General features: G+C 52.0%; 1 protein-coding gene across 9 annotated transcripts in view; it reads left to right on the top strand.

Moving 5' to 3' along the window:
- The first annotated feature begins 3,640 nt into the window (after window positions 1–3,640).
- FLNA (filamin A) overlaps window positions 3,641–19,398 on the top strand; it is an 83,503-nt gene continuing 67,745 nt past the window's right edge. For 4 of the 9 annotated variants that reach the window (XM_083592349.1, XM_083592345.1, XM_083592347.1 and 1 more), the window contains exons 1-2: window positions 16,183–16,331; window positions 18,368–18,850. In XM_083592349.1, the coding sequence (XP_083448475.1) occupies window positions 16,319–16,331; window positions 18,368–18,850 (496 nt within the window). In that variant the 5' untranslated portion in view covers window positions 16,183–16,318. Of the gene's footprint in view, window positions 3,878–16,182; window positions 16,332–18,367; window positions 18,851–19,398 lie in introns of those variants that run through there. The other 5 variants (XM_083592352.1, XM_083592351.1, XM_083592346.1 and 2 more) reach the window with 3 other exon arrangements.

Below are 19,398 nucleotides of genomic sequence, written 5' to 3'. Positions count from 1 at the left end.
AACATCTAATCTCAGTATGGGTGTGAAACCAAGAGAAGCGGGCTGTAGCTTAAACTGGAGTGCTTGCGTCAACCAGACCAAAAGGAAGTACTCTTGCTGAAGGGCGGCGTTAAAGTGGGTCAAGATTCCTCTTCTTTGAAAGCCTGCCAGTGTGAGAGCCTAAAATGTTCACAAAACTTCATTCCAGGTATGCAAATATGGTAATGCGGCAGCTGGAGGAATGCACCCCATTGCACTTCCTATAACTTTGTACCCTTGCACATATACATTCCATTAAACTGACTGGGTGACTTACTGAGCAACATCACGATTGGATTCAATTTTTGACTTAGCCACATATTTTTGCCTAGCTTTGGAAAAGTTTCTCTAGCTCATTTGCTTCGTTTGAGACATGGGCATTATTATCAATAAGAATGCTTCCACATGCTCCTCCATTTCAGCTGGTATGATGGCTTTGGGGCTGTGTGAGTGTGTGTGCATGCGCATGTGTATGTGTATGGGCATTTATGTGTATTAGAACCCCAGCACTGTTTCCTTTTTCAAAAAGAGAGCAACCGATTGGAGAGAAGCAAATTGCTTGATGTTTCTATATTCACAATTTTCCTGCCCCACATCCTCCCCACAAGCAGCTTATTCCACTCTGTATTCCATATACATTTTTTAAAAAAGGATCTCAGGTTGGAGTGATGGAAAGGGCAGCTGCACCAGAGCCCTTGGAAACCTGCTAGGGGGGAGAACCTGTGGCCCTCCAAGCCAGCATTTCTTAACTTGGTGCCCCTCATCAGTGGCCATGCTGCAGTCTGAAACGTCTGATTGGGAAGCTGCTTCAGATGTGATGGACCCCAGCTCCCATCAGCTCCATCCAGCACAGGCAGCAGAACATCTGGAGAGCCAGAGTTGTCATTCCTGGAGTAGAGGGACCAATGGTCTGAGTCAGTAGGAGCAGCTCCACACTCTTGCTCTTGGTTGTCTTCATCCAGTGTGCACACACCACTGAAGTATGCGTGTTTTATTCTACCTCTCTGTTGCAATGAGCTTAGGTGAGTTGAACATACAGGAGCAGGTCCAACGCAACTCACCAAGTTCATTGTGACAAAGAGGTAGATTAAAGCAATATAAAGCATTTCGTTCATTAAGGCTGAAATGGATTTGTTGAAATCCACTGGATTTGTTCCTGAGTCACCATGAAGAGGGCCAGGCTGTAAAACTGCCATAGGCACAATCTTGGCCCTCTGCAGAACGGCTGCAGAGTGCGTGCTGCATGGAGCCTCCTGTATCACATGTCATTTCCTGTGTGCCAATTTGTGCCTCTCCCCCAAATTTTATTAAATTTAAGAAATTTTAACAAATCAACTTCAACTTTAATACGTACTTCCCTTAACGGTTTGACTTCCCATCTTTACCTCCATGATGTTTTTAATTCCTTTCTCTGCTGCATTATGTTGCATATATATATATCCTACTTATTTCCTTTATTACAATTGTTGTAATTTCTCTTCTCCTACATATATTTTGAATCCTGCTCACGACTTCATTTGGCCACAATACTTCCTCAAATAGTCCAAAAGGGGTCTCTACTTTTCAATAAAAGTTCATTGTTTTGATCTCTTACTCCTGCTGTCAATTTTGCCATTTCTGCCTAGTCCATTAGTTCTAAGATCCATTCTTCCTTGGTTGGAACTTCTCCTTCCTTCCATTTCTGCACATATAGGATTCTGGCTGTTGCTGTTGTTGCGTACATAAATAATTTAATCATCCTCATATGAAGAGGATCCTGAGGTGTGGATAGTATATGGCAGCGAGACTACAGGCTGCCACTAGATGAGCCAGTACCTTGCTGCTTGGCCCTCAGAAGAGTGGCTCCCTCAGGAAGCCAATTTTGGACACTTTGAAGGGTGACAGGTAGATCTGGCCCTTGGGGCTCAACCCACCAGGAAGTTTTTCTAAGCAAAGGAGCAGATTCAAGAGGAGGCTGTTCCAAGAGAACTTCCCAATGGATTGTGCTTCATTTTACATAGAAAGCTTCCATTGGTCCATCTTGCTCAGTAATGGTCACCAATGGCCCATAGTTCTCCAGGGTTCAGGCAAGAGTCTGTCACTGCTCTACCTGCACAGGCCAGGGATTGACTGTGGGACCTTCTGCATCATTCTGCCATTGAGATGGGCCCTACCCCAACATTTCCCATATTAATCAATGGAGAGGAAGTGGGACCATTTGGATTTTGCATTTTAGACACCAGAATGCCTGGTCCTCGCTACACAGTTTTCTGGTGTAACAATTTCCGGATCTCCCCTCAATATGGGATCCAGCAGTCCACTTGCTTTTCTCTTGTGCTCCGTCTTCAAGAAATAGATTTGGAAGATCACCTCTCTCTGCCCTGCACTGAGTGTGCAGCTCAGGGCTCCGTGTTCCATATTGTACAAGCCTAAAGCATGCATCTGTGCTGCGGACACACGTGTGCACACACACAAGCTGCAGCACACAAGTGCCTGCATAAACACCTACACAGACATGCCATGGAGCAGGCAAACGCATCACATAGGAACTCCAATGCACACAGGCTTGCTCAGCTGTAGACATACATCCACTCACTCAGGTGGGTAACAATTCATGTACCATTTTTTAAGTTGATAGGTTTGCCAATTTTTAGACGTAGCTCTGGGTTCTTTGTATGTCATCTATTACAAATAAGTAATTATGTATTCTTATAACCTAGGCATGGCCAAACTTGGCCGTCCAGATGTTTTTGGGACTACAATTCCCATCATCCCTGCCCACTGGTCCTGTTAGCTAGGGATGATGGGAGCTGTAGTCCCAAAACGTCTGGAGGGCCAAGTTTGGCCATGCCTTGTCATTCTCTCGCTCAAGTCTTTTATCAGCCATGCCAGCCACTCAGCCGTCCTGACTGAGGCCATTCCCAGCAGCAGCTTATCACCCTCAACACCCAGGCCTGCCATGCCTCACTTCCTGCCACTTCCTGCCCCCTCTGTCTCCGTTCCCTACCCCCGTGCCCCACGTCCCTCACGAGCTGACCCTCTTCCTTCCCCTTCTGTGCCCATGATTCATGCCCAGCCCATAGTGATGGGGCACAGAGTGGCACCATGACTAAGCGGAAAGATCCCTGGGTCAATGTGGGCATGGCCATGGGGGTTAAGGGGGCTTGCGGTGGTCTGCCTGGCATTTGGGGCGAGGAAGGTGGCCTAGAGGTGGGGGGTCATTTTGGGGCTTGAGGATTCCTGTGTCCACGGGGTAACTTCCAGGAGGCTTGTGCAGGAGGGCAGCCCTGTGAATTGTGCCCCTGGGGAGTGGGGCAGATCTGTCCGTTGTGTCCCCCCCCCCTTCAACAATGTCCAAAGCCCTGCAAACTTGACATAGCCGCTTTGCCTTGCTTGAACCCTCCGCTCGCCAGTCCCCTTCCCCCCATGGTGGCTGATGCCCCCTAGTGGAAGGAGGGGGATGCCCCTTCCGTGGCTGAGCTTCCCACGCCCCGCTTGCAGTGGAGGGCAAAAGGCCAAGGACCGGCGCGCTCCCCGTGGGGCGCCCTCTAGAGGGGCAAACCTTGTACCCCCGGGTGGACGTCGCTCTGCGCTCCCCCCGGGGGCGGCGCCTGGGTCCCTCCTCCTCCTGCTCCCCCCCCCCCATCTGCTGCCACCGGCCTCCCCCCGTCCCTCCTTCCTCCCGTCGACTCTGCTCTTTACCAATTAAGGCTTGCTGAGCCGCCCGCCCGCCCGCCCGGTGTCCTCCCCGCCGCCGCCCGCCGCCCGGCCATTCCGAGCCCAGCTCCGGCCCGAGACGCACGCACCGCCCCGTCCCGTCCCAGGCAGGCAGGAGCCCTGCCCGAGCCCTGCCCGCCCGCCCGCCCGCCGGTCCGGAGAGGTGAGATGGGCCAGAGGGAGCTGGACGGGCGGGGGAAGGAAGAAGGCGCCGGGAAGGAGGAAGGCGGAAGGTGGACCAGGCAGGGAAAGGGAGGGAAGTCAGGCTGGGGATGCAGGAGGGAGGTCGGGAAGCGCAGCGAGGAAGGAGACGTCGGCGGGATGCCTAAGCTGAGAAGAGCCGAGGCGGGGAGCCAGGAGGACACGCGGCGGAGGGACCCGCGTGCACGGCACGTCGGGATGCGGGAGCTGCGCGGAAGAGGGAGCAGGGGAGCGGGAGGGTCCGGAGAAGAAAGGGGTCCGCTGCTAAGCAGAAGAGCGGAAGGCGAGCGGGGTCTCGGGCCTTCCTCCCCTCGCAGCGCCCCCTCCTGGGCCCGGGTCCCACCCTCCATCGTCCCCTGGGTGGGCAACAGGGGGCCTCTTCGCGTGACCGAGAGGGAGGTGTGGAGGGCAAGGTCCTGGGTGGATCAGCGGCACGGAACCTCCCCACTCCCCTTCCAGTAGAACCATTTGTTCAGCTGGTTCCTCGGCATCATCCGGCCAGGGGCAAGGGATCTGTGCATCACGCATCAGGTACAAGAGACACGTGATAAGTGGCCACCCGCGTGAACTCCTGCTCAGTGCAGAAGCGCGGTAACCCGCCCATTCCGCCGCGCACCCAGTGGCGTAGCGTGGGTTGTCAGCACCCGGGGCAAGGCAAGTAATTTGCGCCCCCTAACCCGTGGATTTGCGCCCCCTAACCCGTGGATTTGTGCCCCCTAACCCATGGATTTGCCCTAACCCCAGATGTTGCGCCCGGTGCGGCCCGCCCCCCCTGCACCCCCCACGCTACGCCACTGCGCGCACCCGCTCCCAGCTCGGCCGGGCGATGGACGCAATCGGTTTATTCAGGTGACTTTACCTGCACGCCCTGGTTAAACCCGACAGCCTTTTCAGTTCACCTTGCTGCCAGCCTGTATCGCATCTGTGTAGGTTTCGGCAGGCGGGCTGGGAGGACAAGTCTGGAGCTTGTGAGCCTGTGGTTCTTGCAGCACAGCCAGAGCCACCAAAATCTTTTTGCCTTTGATTAGTAGATCAGAAGAGAACTAGCATCAGGGAAGGTCGGGAAGTCTCTTGGAATTCGAAATAGACCCGCGCAGGTTCCGTGCGCCACCCTTAAAGTGCCCCCACTAAATAACACGGGGCACAGTCATGGCATCGCATATTACTCGGTTCTGCGCCCCCTAACATGAATCCTGCCCCTCCTGAAATAAATCCTGACTACGCCCATGGGCACAGTCTTCTCGGAAGCCCTGCAAACTGTCGAAACGATGGCACCCCTGCCTATTTTAGTGAGGCGGGGGCAGGAGAATTTCCCCGCGGATTTTGTCCTCCGCGGGTGGGAACTTTGCTGGCTCTCACTCTGCTGTCCTTAAGGGGACCACCCCCAAATCCACCTTAGGGGGCTGCAGAGCATCGTTTCACAGTGAGGCTGCTTCTCAGGGAGAGGAAGCCCCACATCTTAGCACCTCTTTAACCACATCTGATTCGGAATACAAAAGTGTGTCATCTGGTCTAAGCAATTTCTGGGTGTGTGCCTTCGTGGCTGATGGTGCTGCAAAATGCAGAAGTTTCTGGTCACTTTTTTCCTGTGTGATGGGGAATTTGCAATTATGGGCTCGTGATTTTGCCCCAGGTTGGTTTCTGACACCACTGAGTGTCAGCCACAACTGGGTGTGGCCGGTGAGAACAAGGGAGAAAAATACACATTAGAGCAAATTAGCTACCCCTGAGCATCGTTTTAAACATCTTGTCATCTTCACAATCCTGGAAGCTGTATTACATTGCATTACATTGTTTGGAATTGTAATGTAATGTAATACATTGTACAGTATTATATTATTTATCCTTTCCCTAGCAAGTTCATGGTGGTGCACATGGTGTTATCCCATCCTATCCTCGTAACAACCCGGCAAAGCAGACTAATCTGAAATGCAGAAGCTCATAGCTACACAGTGAGCTCTCTGGCTCAGTGGGGATTGGAACCCAAATTGTTGAGCTCTAAGGCTAACACGCTCCACCACACTGGCAAACGTGAAAATTTTTTCCCCCACCAACAATTTTAATGCATATTTTATTTTATTTATTGAATTTCTACACCACCATCCATCCAAGGATCACAGGGTGGTTTGCAATATCAAAGCACAAAAATACATAACATGATAACAAACAAAAACAATAACCTCCATACATAGTTTAAATGTTATTATAATCAAATATATTATTTCAGGAGTCAAGTGGAAATTCTAATGGCCATTAGTGACTGTAAGCATTTAATCAGGAGAAGGTGATATTTATTCTGGATGAATTAACAAAAAGTCTAAGGGTGTGATTTTGTGCCTATCGTATGAATGGAGCCTCACTTAATCCTTGTTCACCACCCATGTGTCAATACAATTGTGGTAATTAAAGAGTACAGCCCCCACCCCTAGCTCTCAGTGCATACACACAGGCACATGCTCAAGATAATGTAAGGTGAAAACCAGCATGACCTTATGCCGTTTATGCAGAAATAAATCCCACTTTATTCTATTAGGATTACTCCTGGGCATACCATAGGATAACAGCCTTACAGTAACCATGTCTACTTGGAATTAAAACCTTCTGTATTCATTAGGACTTACTCCCAGGTAAATGGGATTAGGATTGCAGTCAAGCAGTCTGCAATCCTATATTAATTTACATGGAAATAAGCCCTATTAAACTTGTCTGATGATTAGAAAAGTATAGGATTGCATTATTAGAAGTCCCTGAAAAGTCATTAACTATTCCTATATGTTCACAATTAAAGAGAGGACTTTCCTCATTCTTAAAATGCACAATTAAGGGTAGAAGCCACATTACAAATCATGGCTATGCAACCTGGAGGGGGTGATATAATCTCAGTTAATTAATCCATAAAACAGCCATTGGACACCTGGGGCCCTCCAGATGTCTTGAACTACAACTCCCTTCGGCTCCAGGTAGCAGGGCTGATGGAAACTGCAGTCCAAAGCAACTGGAGGGCACCAGGTGAGTGAAGGCTGGCATAAAAGCTTTTGTGAGCCAGTCAAGGGGTTCCGATGTGCTTTAGAATTGTGAATATAGTACAAGTATTGTTACTGCAGATTACCCTGGAAAGAATGAGTATTCCAAAAGTATATTGCATCAGAAAGAAGGGGTGAGGTTAGGCAGGTGGAATAATATAGGCAGGGTGGGTGGTGGGTATGGACACAAGGGATGAGAATGTAAAAACCTAGGACTCTGTTCTAGACCGAGTGGCCCATCCTTCCTATGCCAATCCCAAATGCTATAAGGATGTCCCTAAGATCCCTTCTAGGGATGCAGGTGATGCTGTGGGTTAAACCACAGAGCCTAGGGCTTGCCAATCAGAAGGTTGGTGATTCGAATCCCCGCGACGGGGTGAGCTCCCGTTGCTCGGTCCCTGCTCCTGCCAACCTAGCAGTTTGAAAGCACATCAAAGTGCAGGTAGATAAATACTGTAGGTACCGCTCCGGTGGGAAGGTAAATGTCGTTTCCGTGCTTCTCTGGTTCCCCAGAAGCAGCTTAGTCATGCTGGCCACACGACCCGGAAGCTGTACGCTGGCTCCTTCGGCCAATAAAGTGAGATGAGCACTGCAACCCCAGAGTCATCCGCGACTGGACCTAATGGTCAGGGGTCCCTTTACCTTTAAGATCCCTTCTAGGACGTGTAATGTGTTCTGAATTATGCTGCCCTAGGAATGTCCTGGGAATGAGGAAGGATGAAAAGATATGTCCTCAATGCCGGTTTGCTTCGTGACATGTTAAAGCATCGCTGAATACATTAAAAAAATAAGAAAAAGAAAGACCCTGCATGTCTTTTGGCAACTACAGTCCCACTTGCACAGAATCCCCAGTGATGTCCTCAAGGTGCGTCGCCACAGCTTAGAAGCCTTCCTGTCCCATAGCTCAGTCTGTGTGCATGGAGAAGAGAGGGGGGCAGAGAGGAAGAGCCACTGTGTCTTGGTTAGTATGTCAAGCGAGGGCCAAGGAGCTCCAGGTTCAATGCCTCACTCAGCTCACTAGATGATCCACTGCCTCTCAGCTTATCCTACCGCACAGGGTTGTTGTGAGGGTAAAAAAAAAGGGGAAGCCATGTAGGCCACCCTAAGGAAAGTGCAAACAAAAAGGTACTAATATGGAAGTTGGGGGCTGCCAAAATCTCTTAGGGAAGTACTAGAACATGGAGGGCTACCCCTTACTTTTATGCAGGCCTGAGGGAGTAAGTCCACACACCCTACCCTGACTCCCACTATCAACACAGGGTACAATGCATAAGAGCCTAAGAAGATCCTGGCTGCTGGATCAAGCCAAAGGCCCTTCTAGGCCCAAATCCTGTTTCTGAAGTGGCCAGCCAGATGCTTCTGGAACGGCCACAAACATCCTCCCGGAGGTTATATTGCATGAGCCTCACCAAAATGAACAGGAGCAGACCAGGAGTGTGGTTTGCTTTGCTGTCCTTCACGGCATCCCAAACCTACTGCCTCACTTGGCCTCACTCTGGGGGCTGCCCCTCTGGCAGAGATAGCCTGAGGCATTTTGGTGCCTGAGGGCAGGAAAGCCAAGCAGAACTCACCAGGAAAATGCAAGCATAAGAACAACCATTGCTGCTGCTGTTTAATGGACTGCCCCCCTCACAAGCCACCTGAGGCAGCTGCCTCAGATTACCTCATGACAGGCCCACTTTTCCTGCCACGCTGCTCTGGGCTGAACTGGCTGAGTGAAAGGCGGCTCTTGCTGTGTGCTAAGCTGAGCCTGCGCCCGCTTTCGGCATGCCATCGCAACTGCTCAGAAAGCTGGCCGAGCCCATGGTGGCTGGGTGACAGGTGGGAAATGGCCAGCTTTTACACAGGCAGCCCAGAGCTTGCAGCCTTGTGGGAGAAAGTCTGTGCTGGAGGCACTAAAAGAACCATGGCCGTCATGGCCTTCAGCGGTTGTGTGAATGGGCTTTTGGTCTCACCGGTGTCAGGAAAAATGAGCAAACAGGTGGGACACCCTCAACCTTTTATTGCCATGCAGTGTAGTGGTTAGAGTGTCAGACTAGAACCTAGAAGACCAGGACTCAAAACATGCACACTCCCAGTCCGCCCTGAAGCTCATCGGGTGACTTTGAGCCAGTCCCTGCCTCTCAGCCTTGTAGGGTTGTGGTGGTGATAAAACAGGGAGGGGAAGAGCCAGGTACACCACCTTAAGCTTATCGGAGGAAAGGTGGGATAGGAAGGCAATAAATATTCCCAGTGTTGCATCCTTCATTTAGCCCAGAACTCCCCTCAACTACTCTGCTTCACACACAATTGGGGTTGTTAAATATTTGGGGTGGGGGGGTGACAGGGACAGACCGTCGCTTTCTCGCCCTTTCAAAGCATGTTCATGAGGAAAGTGGGGATTCCTAAGCCTGGTGAGGAGAGCAGAATAGGGGTGGGGTGGGGAGGGATGACTCTTATTCCAGATTAGGTCATGCAGAGTAAAAGGAGTTGTTGTTTTTTCAAACACCAGCTCCAAGAACTCGGCCCACCACCCTTGCTTCAGCCTTAATTTCTTACAGCTTGGGCTCCCCCTTGCTCTGCCACACAGCCGCACTGCCCCCACCCCAACCAAGCCATAGCCTTCTTGCACCCTCCATCCCCACCCCCAGTGCTCCTTCCTCAGCTGACTGACACCCTTCTGCCCTGATTTGCAGCCCACTGCAATATCCCTTTCCCCCAGGGCCCTGGGGAGGGTCTGGCTGGTTATTTTAAAAACCCAAAGAAATGAAACTCTCCAAATAAGGGGAAAATATGAAGCCAGGTCCCTAGGCTGGGAGTTCTTCTGTGTTGCTTGAAGGAGGAGCAGCAGTGGGGGAAAGAGGGGGGAGGGGAGGGGGGAGCTGGGAAGGGAGTCAAGAGGGCCACCTATCGATAGAACCTCGGAACTGCATGCATCTCTTTTACTAGGCACCTCCACCCCACCCTGCCAAGCCTTTTCCATAGAGCAGGGGTCAGCAATTTTTTTCAGCAGGGGGCCGGTCCACTGTCCCTCAGACCTTGTGGGGAGTCAGACTATATTTTGAAGGGGGGGGGGGAATATGAACAAATTCCTATGCCCCACAAATAACCCAGAGATGCATTTTAAATAAAAGCACACATTCTACTCATGTAAAAATACGCTGATTCCTGGACTGTCCGCGGGCCGGATTGAGAAGGCGATTGGGCCGGATATGGCCCCCGGGCCTTAGTTTGCCTACCCATGCCATAGAGGGACTTACCTGCTCCGTGGGTTGCCATAAGGTGGAAGGGAGATGAAAGGCATTCCTTAAAGTTTATTTTCTGCACCACAAGGAAAATGATTTCTCAATATGAGTGCTCACCAAAGAAACTCTATAAATCAGGACTGATGAGTAGTGGCTGCTTGGGTGGGGTAGGATCCATAATATACTTTACAGAAGTGTCTTTGGTTCCTCTTATTGCTGGTGTGTGTGTGTGTGTGTTTGCCCAGCTTGTATTTGCATGAGTGCCTTGGTAGCCAAATCTCTTCCATGATCGGCCAAGAGCAATGCATTAAGAATTAGCATTCTGTACCAAATCTGGGTGTCCTATGGTCATCTCAGCTCCACAAGCAACCCAATCTCTTGCACTACTTTTAAGGGTTCCAAAGAGGCGGTGTGTGCGATCCAAGAGGGCACAAAGACACACACACACACCCCTTGCAATGTTGTGGCGGGTGCTAGAGCTCAACCCATGAAACCTGTGCAGATACCTTCAAGGGCTGAGCCCATTGGCATAGCCAAGTGGGGACAAGGGGCAGTCCCCCCCCAATCCACAAAATTATTGAGAAGCATTGAAAGTACTGTGTTAACTGAGTTTCTGCCCCCCCCCCCCGCAGAAGCCTGCCCCCTGTAATGCTTTCTCTTGGGGGGTATATTTACCCACGATTTTCCAAAGAAAGCTCAACAACTGGTGGGGGGCAATCTCCTAAAAAATGTTCAACAACTTTGGCTCCCCCCCCCCCAAAAAAAATCCTGGCTACGCCCATGGCTGAGCCTGAGCGTTATCTCTGTGGCTGGAGTGCATCTCTCAGATTGTGCAGCGGGGGGCACAGCTGCTTAGGGCAGCAAGATGCCCCCTGGCTGGCCAAAGGTGGCTGCTGAACCACAGTCTGGAGCTGCCTTTCCTTGGCGGTATGCCAGAGCCCTAGCATGAGCATATTTCAGGGTCCAGTTACGTGAACCCTTTGGCACCAGTTGCCAGTGGGAAAAGCCTTGCTTGTATTGATTCCTAAATACATCACTCAGCAAACACACTGCCGGTCATCATCTGTAAGCATGTTAAAGAATCAACTTTCCCTTTCTGAACGTCTGAAATGGCACACCAGGTGTTGAGTGTGCTCACGACGACTGCAGAAGCCTGAGCTTAGGTGGGTGGGACTGCAGACTTAATGGTGAATTTGGGGTGCTTTTATGGGGCTGGGGAGCGGTGTGGAAGACAGGCAGCAAACTGCACAAAAGTACCCCATTCACTTCAGTGGGGGCTGATGTAGGGAAGCTTTCTGGAGGACTGTGCCTCATGTTGACTGGTAGGATGGGGAGCTAGAAGCATTGCCATGCCAAGCCCCAAAATCCTTGGGGGGGCCCCCTGACTGGCCTGGAAGAAGCCAATGGTGACCAAAAGCTAACTTGGACAAAATGTTTCCTGTCGCTACCAAGTTCTGAAAGTGTTTGGTGAAGGGATGTTTCTGTTCATATCTACTTGTTCTTCACTAACATATTCTTACTTGCTCTGGGACTGCAGGATAGAACAGGATTTCAGGAATTTAAGATTTTATTTCCTTATGAAAGCCAGGTCCCAAGACCCGAAAAAATGAACTGTAGATTTGGAGGAGGGGCTGTTCTGGAGAAGGAGCTGGGCTGTGTAGATAAGCACAGTCTTGGTTCTCAAAGGCTTCTGTGGGACCTCTACGGGAGAAAGTAAATAGGCGGCAATATGGGACATAGATGAGAAGGGAACTCACCTGCTTCAGGTGACTTATTCAGGGTGTGGGTAAGAGGGAGCAGGTTTAGCCTCTATCGCAGTGGCGTCCCTGAGTGTACCCTGTTACTTTCTCCCCAGATGCTAATAAGAGCAAGTAAAACACTGCATTTGGGCATTAAGGGGGGCAAAGAAAGAGATCCTTCAGGGTGCAATGACCAGAGATGTGCACCAGCACTTACCCCATCCCTCCATTTGCCACAACAGCAGACACTTTGCTGGTAAATGAAACTGCTTTGCAAGCCTCTAAGTGGCTCTGATGCAAAAATGCCCTGATAGAACTGTCTCTCCCAGCCACCCAACACCAACAGAAAAGGCACTGACCTGCCCACCATGACTGGGGTGTATTACTGAGAATCATTCTGAGAACTTTAGCATATGTATTTGCACATGTATACACAGCAAACAGACAACCACCTGCTATAGCAACTTACAGGTAAAATTCGCACACACAGTCCCATATACAGTATGCATACCCAGAATATGGATATAAATGATTGCGTGCATGAAAAGAATTATTTTCCTCCAATACCAACGCATGGCAGTTTCCATTGTGAGTGGCGCACATTTGTTTAAATGGTGAGGCTTTCCAACCATGAACACACAGTATGGGATCCCAATCTTTTTCTGATCACTGTTTTCATGTTGCAAGGACAACATTTGTTTAAATAATTGCATACTGCTCATAGCTAAAAGTGCTGCATGTGCATTTGCTCATTTAAACTCTTGTGGTTTTTCTCCACTTCAATCCGCATGCAAAATGTACATTGGGGAAAAATCTGTTCCCATGATATGTGTGCATGAACAGCAGCCATACATTTCAGACGCATGGAAGCCACTTTAACCTTACTGACTGTTCCTGATACACATTTATTTCCTCTTCCTCCACTCCTGTCCTAGCTGACAAATTAGATTTCCAGAGGCGTTACAGTGCTTTAAGAAGTGCCTACTAAAATCTGAAAACTACTCTTCACCAGGAGTGCAACATTCTTAGAAGAGTGGATACACTTTTATTTTGTATCACTATCAGAGGGTGCTATTGAATGGTTCCTAGTGACATCAGTAATTGCAAAATATGGTTCTCCACACATCTGCCCCCAGGACTGCAAATCTGGAAATGTGTGTGCGTGTGCAAATACTTAGCTGAAAAAGAAGAAGCAAGCATAACATGAATTAGTTGTATGCTGTGGTATGTGCCACCAGTAATTTGACTAAGGCTGCAATCCTAATCCCACTTACCTGGGACAGTAAGCCCCATTGAATCAGTAGGGGTTACTTTTGAGTAAGCATGGCTAGCCTTTTAACTGTAAGCAACTAACCGCATGTTGATGTCTGTTTTAAACACAAAGTGTATAATTTGCTTATAAATCCCCGCAGCTGACTTCATAGCCTAGGCAAGCTAATAAACTCTTAGTGTTGCATATGCACAACTTGGAATATAGGGGAGGTGAGACCGGCTTTCCTTGTAGAGATATTGTTTATTATTACTTTATCCATTTATACATTACATTGATAGCCCACTTTTCCTCCAGGGGCTCAAGGTGGAGGACATAGTTCCCCTTGCCTTTTTATTCTCGCAATAACCCTGTGAGGGAGAAAATGTTAAGAATGAGTGAGAGGCCCTAGGTCACCCTGTGAGCTTCATAGCTGAGTGGTGATTTGAACTCTTGTCTCCCACACTCTAACCACACCACCACACTGGTTGCAAGACTCACTTAATGAAAATGCATTATGTAATATGCTCTGAGCACTTGAAATGGGCTATATAGATGCTGCTATGTAGATGGATAATGCCTTCCAGACAGGCGCGAGGCCTGTCAAATTTAACGTTAAATGCTGACTTCTAGGCATATTTGTCTGCAAAGAGGCTGTGTGTGCGGAATTTAACCCCCAGTCCTGATTCTTAAAAGGGACAAAGCTCTCAGAGAGAGACACAAAAGTGCAGCATGGCAATTCCTGGCTAGACCAGCAGGGGGCACCCACGTATCCTTTTCCTTCCCTAGCTAGCCCCACCCCCACCCGTGTTTCAGCTGGGGAGAAAAATGGAGGGGACAGGAACACTTATACGTGCTCCAGTCATTCAGAGCATCCCACACTTTGTCTTCATACGCTTTCAGAACAACCCTGCATGGTAGGCCAATAGTATTACTCCCCATATTGCAGGAGTAGGGGGAGCAAGCTGAGGCTGAGAAAGATAGGCTTGTCCGAGGCCCCTGCAGTGGGAGTGCAGATGATTTGAAGCAGGCTGCCTGCCCTGGTGAAGAAACAGATCAGGCTGCACGACTCCAAGGGCAGGAAATGGGCTGAAAGGCGATGGACACAGACAGCACCTCCTGCCCTCATGCTCAACCAAGTGGCCTCTCCCTGGCAGAGCCTGTTGATGTTCCAATGCCAGGACTGGCTCTACAACGAGCGTCTGAACCTGCTTGATACAAAGTCAGGCCATGGGTCCATCTAACACAGGACTTCCTACACTGGCTGGCAGCGGCTCTCTTGGGTTGCAGGCAGAGTGCTTCTCCCAGCCTTTTCTGAAGGTCGGGGATTGAACCCAGGGCCTTGGGTGTGCAGAGCATGTGCTGCACCACTGAGCTATGGGACCCATGTTCCTGTGGGATGGAAATGATACTGAGTGCCATGCGGTGCTGGTGCTGGCCCGAGGGGATGGGTAGGGAGGAAGGCAAGGAGCCAGAGTCCATGACAGGCAGAGCCAACACCTGATGTGCAAGGGAGGCTGTGCCCCATTTGCCCTAACTGACCAGCCTCCCCTGGTGGCACCAAACATGTGCTGTGTTCCTTCGCCACTACCACCCCGTCACTGAGTCACTCCAGTAAGCCTCCAAGGCAACTGGAATTAGAAGAGGAATCTCTTCACAGTTAACAGGGCCAGATGTTTTCATGTCTCCCCCATCCAGATATATAGAGTTTAAGCACTTCCTCTAATCTTCTCTAGCAAAGGGGTCCCCTTACTGCACACAGTGCTTTGTCTGATCTGCCCACGACCTTCCCCCAGCCCTGCGAGATGGGGAAGTCCCAGGGTGGGGTGCACACGAGCTGGTACAAAATGAGAAATTTCAAAACCCGTCTCAGGAAGTCTGGGTGGGGCTGGGGCTGCTTTGACAAAGCCGTTAGGCCACTGCAGCTTGCTGAATCACAGCAATGTGGGGGAATGAGTAGGGCAGAGATGGGAGCTGGGGCAGAACCACAAACACTTCCCACTTGTAGGTGTTGCACTGCTCCTCCAGCACGAGGGACTCTTATGAAGTCCTCCAGCTGTCCATCCCAAAGACTGCTGTTAATACACAAGCAAGACCCTGCCTGGTTCCCTCCATGCACAGAAATTGCTCTGCTCTCCAATGTTTAACTCAAACTCCCATCATCCTCTGACTGTCCTACTGGCTGGGGATGAGAGGAATTTGAGTCCAACAGCATTGGGAGGGCCGCAGGTTACTCAGCCCTCTGTTAAGGCACCCCTCCACCTTGGACCTGAGCAGGGCTTTTTTCAGCTGGAACTCAGTTCCAGCACCTCTCATGTGGGTGCCATTGCCATTCTAAGAGAACAAGGTGACCTCTGGCACCTCTTTTTATAGGAAAAGAGCACGGGACCTGAGGAAGTCTTATTAAGCAGAGAAGTGCTGTTCTGCAGCTGCAGACCCCCAGGCATTGTAAAAACAAAAACACTACAGTGTGCACAAAGATACATGCATGTGACTTTATTCCAGGAACTGTAGCTTGTTAAGGGTGATGGGAAGTGTAGTTCCCAGGATTCCTGTTTTGGGAAGCCACGTGCTCACCTGTGCGGCTGGGCTGGGCTGCCACTCTCCGACCTCATGGGAATTCTGGGTGGCCATCTTCGCAGTAGGCGGAGGTGCTGCTTCTGAGAGTCAACATTGTCTCCCTTCCACAGTGGTTGCTCACAATCGGAATTTACCCACAAATGCACAGGCTGCAGAATTGCTGTCGTTGCAGTAGGTGGTTTGTTTTTGTTTTTTGAACCTGTTGTGTGTTTGTTAGGAAGCGTCATCCACGGCACTGTGCCAAGGGCCTCCTGGAAGTCTGGCACTGGCCTTGCTGTCTCCCAGCATCAGCTGCCTCGCTCTGCCTAATAGTAGGGCTGGCCCTGGTTGTAGCTGCACATCTCCTCCCTCAGGTCTCTCCCCGTCTCTTTAGCTTTGTGACATGGGAGTGACATAGCAAGTTGGAACAGACTGATAAGGCCATGGCAAAACACACACACACACCTGGCCCAGTGTCAACGAGTAAGGCGGCTGAGAATGGACCACCTTGGCTCCTCTTAGCACTGTTGGTGGAGCGGGAAAAGTGAGGCAGTGATGTGGCGACACCAAGAGGCATGACTTCAGGTGGTGATGGCAGCTTAGCAGGACATGCCTTGCCCAGGTGCAGTCCCTGGCAGCTCTAGCCAAAGGGACCTTAGCTAGCCAGAGTAGACAATACCTGAGCCAAGTCACACAATAGTCCAACTGGTGGCTTCATGTGAGACCATTTTTGGTTGGGTCTAGTTAATTTTCTACAAATCAATGCTGCCAGGGTTTCTCTTTTGTCTGAAAAATTACAGGGCCCTTAACCCTTGAACGCACATGATGTGCAAATGTGTGTGTCTATGTCAGTCTGAGAGTGGACTTTGCACATGTTCAGAGGTACTCTAGCCTCTACCACAGATGACCCAACACAAACCATTCAGCAGAGAAGTGGAATCTTTGGCCATGAATAAAACTTGCTCCAGAACGCCTCTCCCCAAGCCACTTCCCTCTGTATGGTGGGCCCAAGGAGGCTTGTATAGTTGTAAAATAGGAAGGGAGCACGAAGGTCAACTAGTCTGACCCCAACCATGCAGGAATCTTTTGTGCTGCATGTGGGGGGGGGCTGGCACACCCCCCCATGCAGCACAAAAGTTTGTGCAGTCATTTCTGCACAAATATCCACGTATTTTAATTATTTATACGGTAAGGATCTTTGATTTTTTTTAAAAAAAAAAATTGAAGGTTGCTTCTTGTGGAAGCCCTGAGATTAAGAATCTCTCGCTCTACTGACGGAGCGATCCTAGAGCAGCAGCTCAGCCGTGTAGGTGTCGGAGAGGGCGCGCAGCGGAGGGAAGGCAGGCAGGCGGGCGAGCAGCTGCAAGCAGATGACAAGCCGAGACCGGCCCCGTCGCCGTGCGGTGCGGAGGGCGAGAGGGAGGGAGACACAGAGAGAGACCCTGGATCTCACCCCTCCCAGGAAGAGGATATACGCAGGGCAGCCAGAGCCGCAGTCGAGGCAAAAGAGGCGCAGGGCCGGCCGGGGCGGAAGGGGGGCGGCCGGAGGGGCAGGCGAGGGGCAGCTCCCGCCGGCTGGGCCTCATTGCGCAGGAATTCGGGAGACGCGCGCTTACTAGCCCGGGGGCATCTCTCCGGCGCCTTCCAGCTTGGCGAGGGGGGCTCACCGCAGAATCCCCCCGCTTCAGAGCTGCCTCCCTCAGGGGGCAAGTCTCGTTTCCTTCTCTGGGACGGGGGCGTGTGCGGGAGACAGAGAGAACAGCCAGCATCAGGGCCTTCCAGGGCGAGGGCACCTTTCCTCCCGCCTGGCCACCACAGCATCCCCTACAGCGCCTGGTGCCCGAGATCCTCACTTTTAAATAGGAAGTGGTGGGCACGGGGGGGGGGGAGAAGGAGGCCCCACAGAAGGCGCGCCCCCCACTCTTTCCCCAGCTGCTCTCGCGCCTCTTTCGAAGGTGTGGGATGAGCGAGCTGGTCTGGCTGCGTCTGCAATTCCCAAGCAACGCCCCCCCTCTCCCTTCCCCTCGCCAAAGGGCCCCGCGAAAAGGAAAGGCCTTGGCACCCTGCAATTGCAGGCCCATATGCTCCAGAAGAGGGACCCGAGAGGTTTAGGGCCTCGTCCACCCTGCTTCCCAAAGTAGCCTCCGGGAAGCCCTCGACCGGCCAACCACGCCCCCCTCCTCCTCCTCCCAGGTATACTGCTTCTGCACATGGAGGCTTCCTTGGGCTGCCGTGTCCAATACACAGCTTGCCCTTTTCGCAGATCTTCCGCTTCACTCCTTTTTCAGGACCCCTCCCTAAGCTCGCTGACCCACCTTTAAGCGGGCTAGGCACTTTTGCAGCTGTTGCCTATATATAAACTTACTCAAGAGTAGATCCCACTCCACCCCCGCACTCCCAATTGGGATTGCGTGCCAAGTGAGCGTGCACAGGATTGCAGAGGCCTCGGGTCTGGGGATTCCTTCCTGCCCCGCCCGTCCGACTACCAGCCCTTGGAGGCGCTCGCCGCTTCAGTGGGGCTCCTGCCGCCTTGCCCTCCTTGGAGCCCAGTCGCTGCTGCCCCCGAGGTGGGCGTGTGTCTGGCTCTTCTGCGCGCATCGCCGTGCGCCCTTGGCCGCGCCTAACTTCACCGCCTCCCTCTCCTCTCTCGTTCTGCAGGATCCTGCGCCTTTAATCCCGGGCCCAACCTACCCAGCGCCGGGGTCCCACCCACCCCGAGCCCAGCCGTTATAATGAGCGGCTCTCAAGCGCGACTCCATCAGGCCGCAGGAGCGGGAGGCGTTGGTGGCGGCGGCGGAGCAGGCAGCGGCAGCAACAGCAGCAGCATCCAGGGGGAGGTCGCTGCCGAGATGCCGGCCACCGAGAAGGACCTGGCGGAGGACGCGCCCTGGAAGAAGATCCAGCAGAACACCTTCACGCGCTGGTGCAACGAGCACCTGAAATGCGTCAACAAGCGCATCGCCAACTTGCAGACGGACTTGGGGGACGGGCTGCGCCTCATCGCGCTGCTCGAGGTGCTGAGCCAGAAGAAGATGGGGCGCAAGTACAACACGCGCCCCACTTTCCGGCAGATGCAGCTGGAGAACGTTTCGGTGGCGCTGGAGTTTCTGGAAAGAGAGAACATCAAGCTGGTCTCCATCGGTAAGTCCCAGCGAAAGAGGGGAGGGGGGGCGGAGAGGGCGAAAAGGGGACCTGAAGGGGGCATCCTAAAAGTGGGGGGTCTTTGGAGGAGGCGGGGCGGCACCCAAGTTTGTCTCTTACGGCGGGGGGAGACTGGAAAGGCACCCCGCTCTCCTCTACATGGCGAGGCCCAGGTGAAGAGGAGAGGGGCGCGCTTGGCCCCTCCCGCGAAGGGGGCGTGCGTAGCTTCGCGGGATGTGTGGCGGGGTTGGGCGGGGGGGGGGAGAAGGACCGCTGGCGGCGGATCGGGGCCGCCTCGGAGTTGGGGGTCCCATTTCTGTAGTCATGGGGTGCCTTTTGGGGGAGAGTCGCGCGTGAGTTGCAGGGGGGCGGGAAGCGAAGAGGCCTGGCTGGAGGGGTGGGGCGGGCGGGCGGGCGGACGCTGCATCTGGGCGTGGCGGGGAGGGTTGCAGAAGGCGGCTCCGGTTTCAGGCTTTTTGTCTGGAGTCTGCAAAAAAGGGGGGAAGCCCCCTTTCCTTCAGCCCGGCCTCGGTTCGCGTTGCTGCACC

Source organism: Podarcis filfolensis (assembly GCF_964270895.1).
Source record: "Podarcis filfolensis genome assembly, chromosome: 17".
NCBI classification, from domain to species: domain Eukaryota; kingdom Metazoa; phylum Chordata; class Lepidosauria; order Squamata; family Lacertidae; genus Podarcis; species Podarcis filfolensis.
The sequence above is the reverse complement of the archived record's forward strand: the minus strand, read 5'-3'. Positions and strand labels throughout refer to the sequence as shown.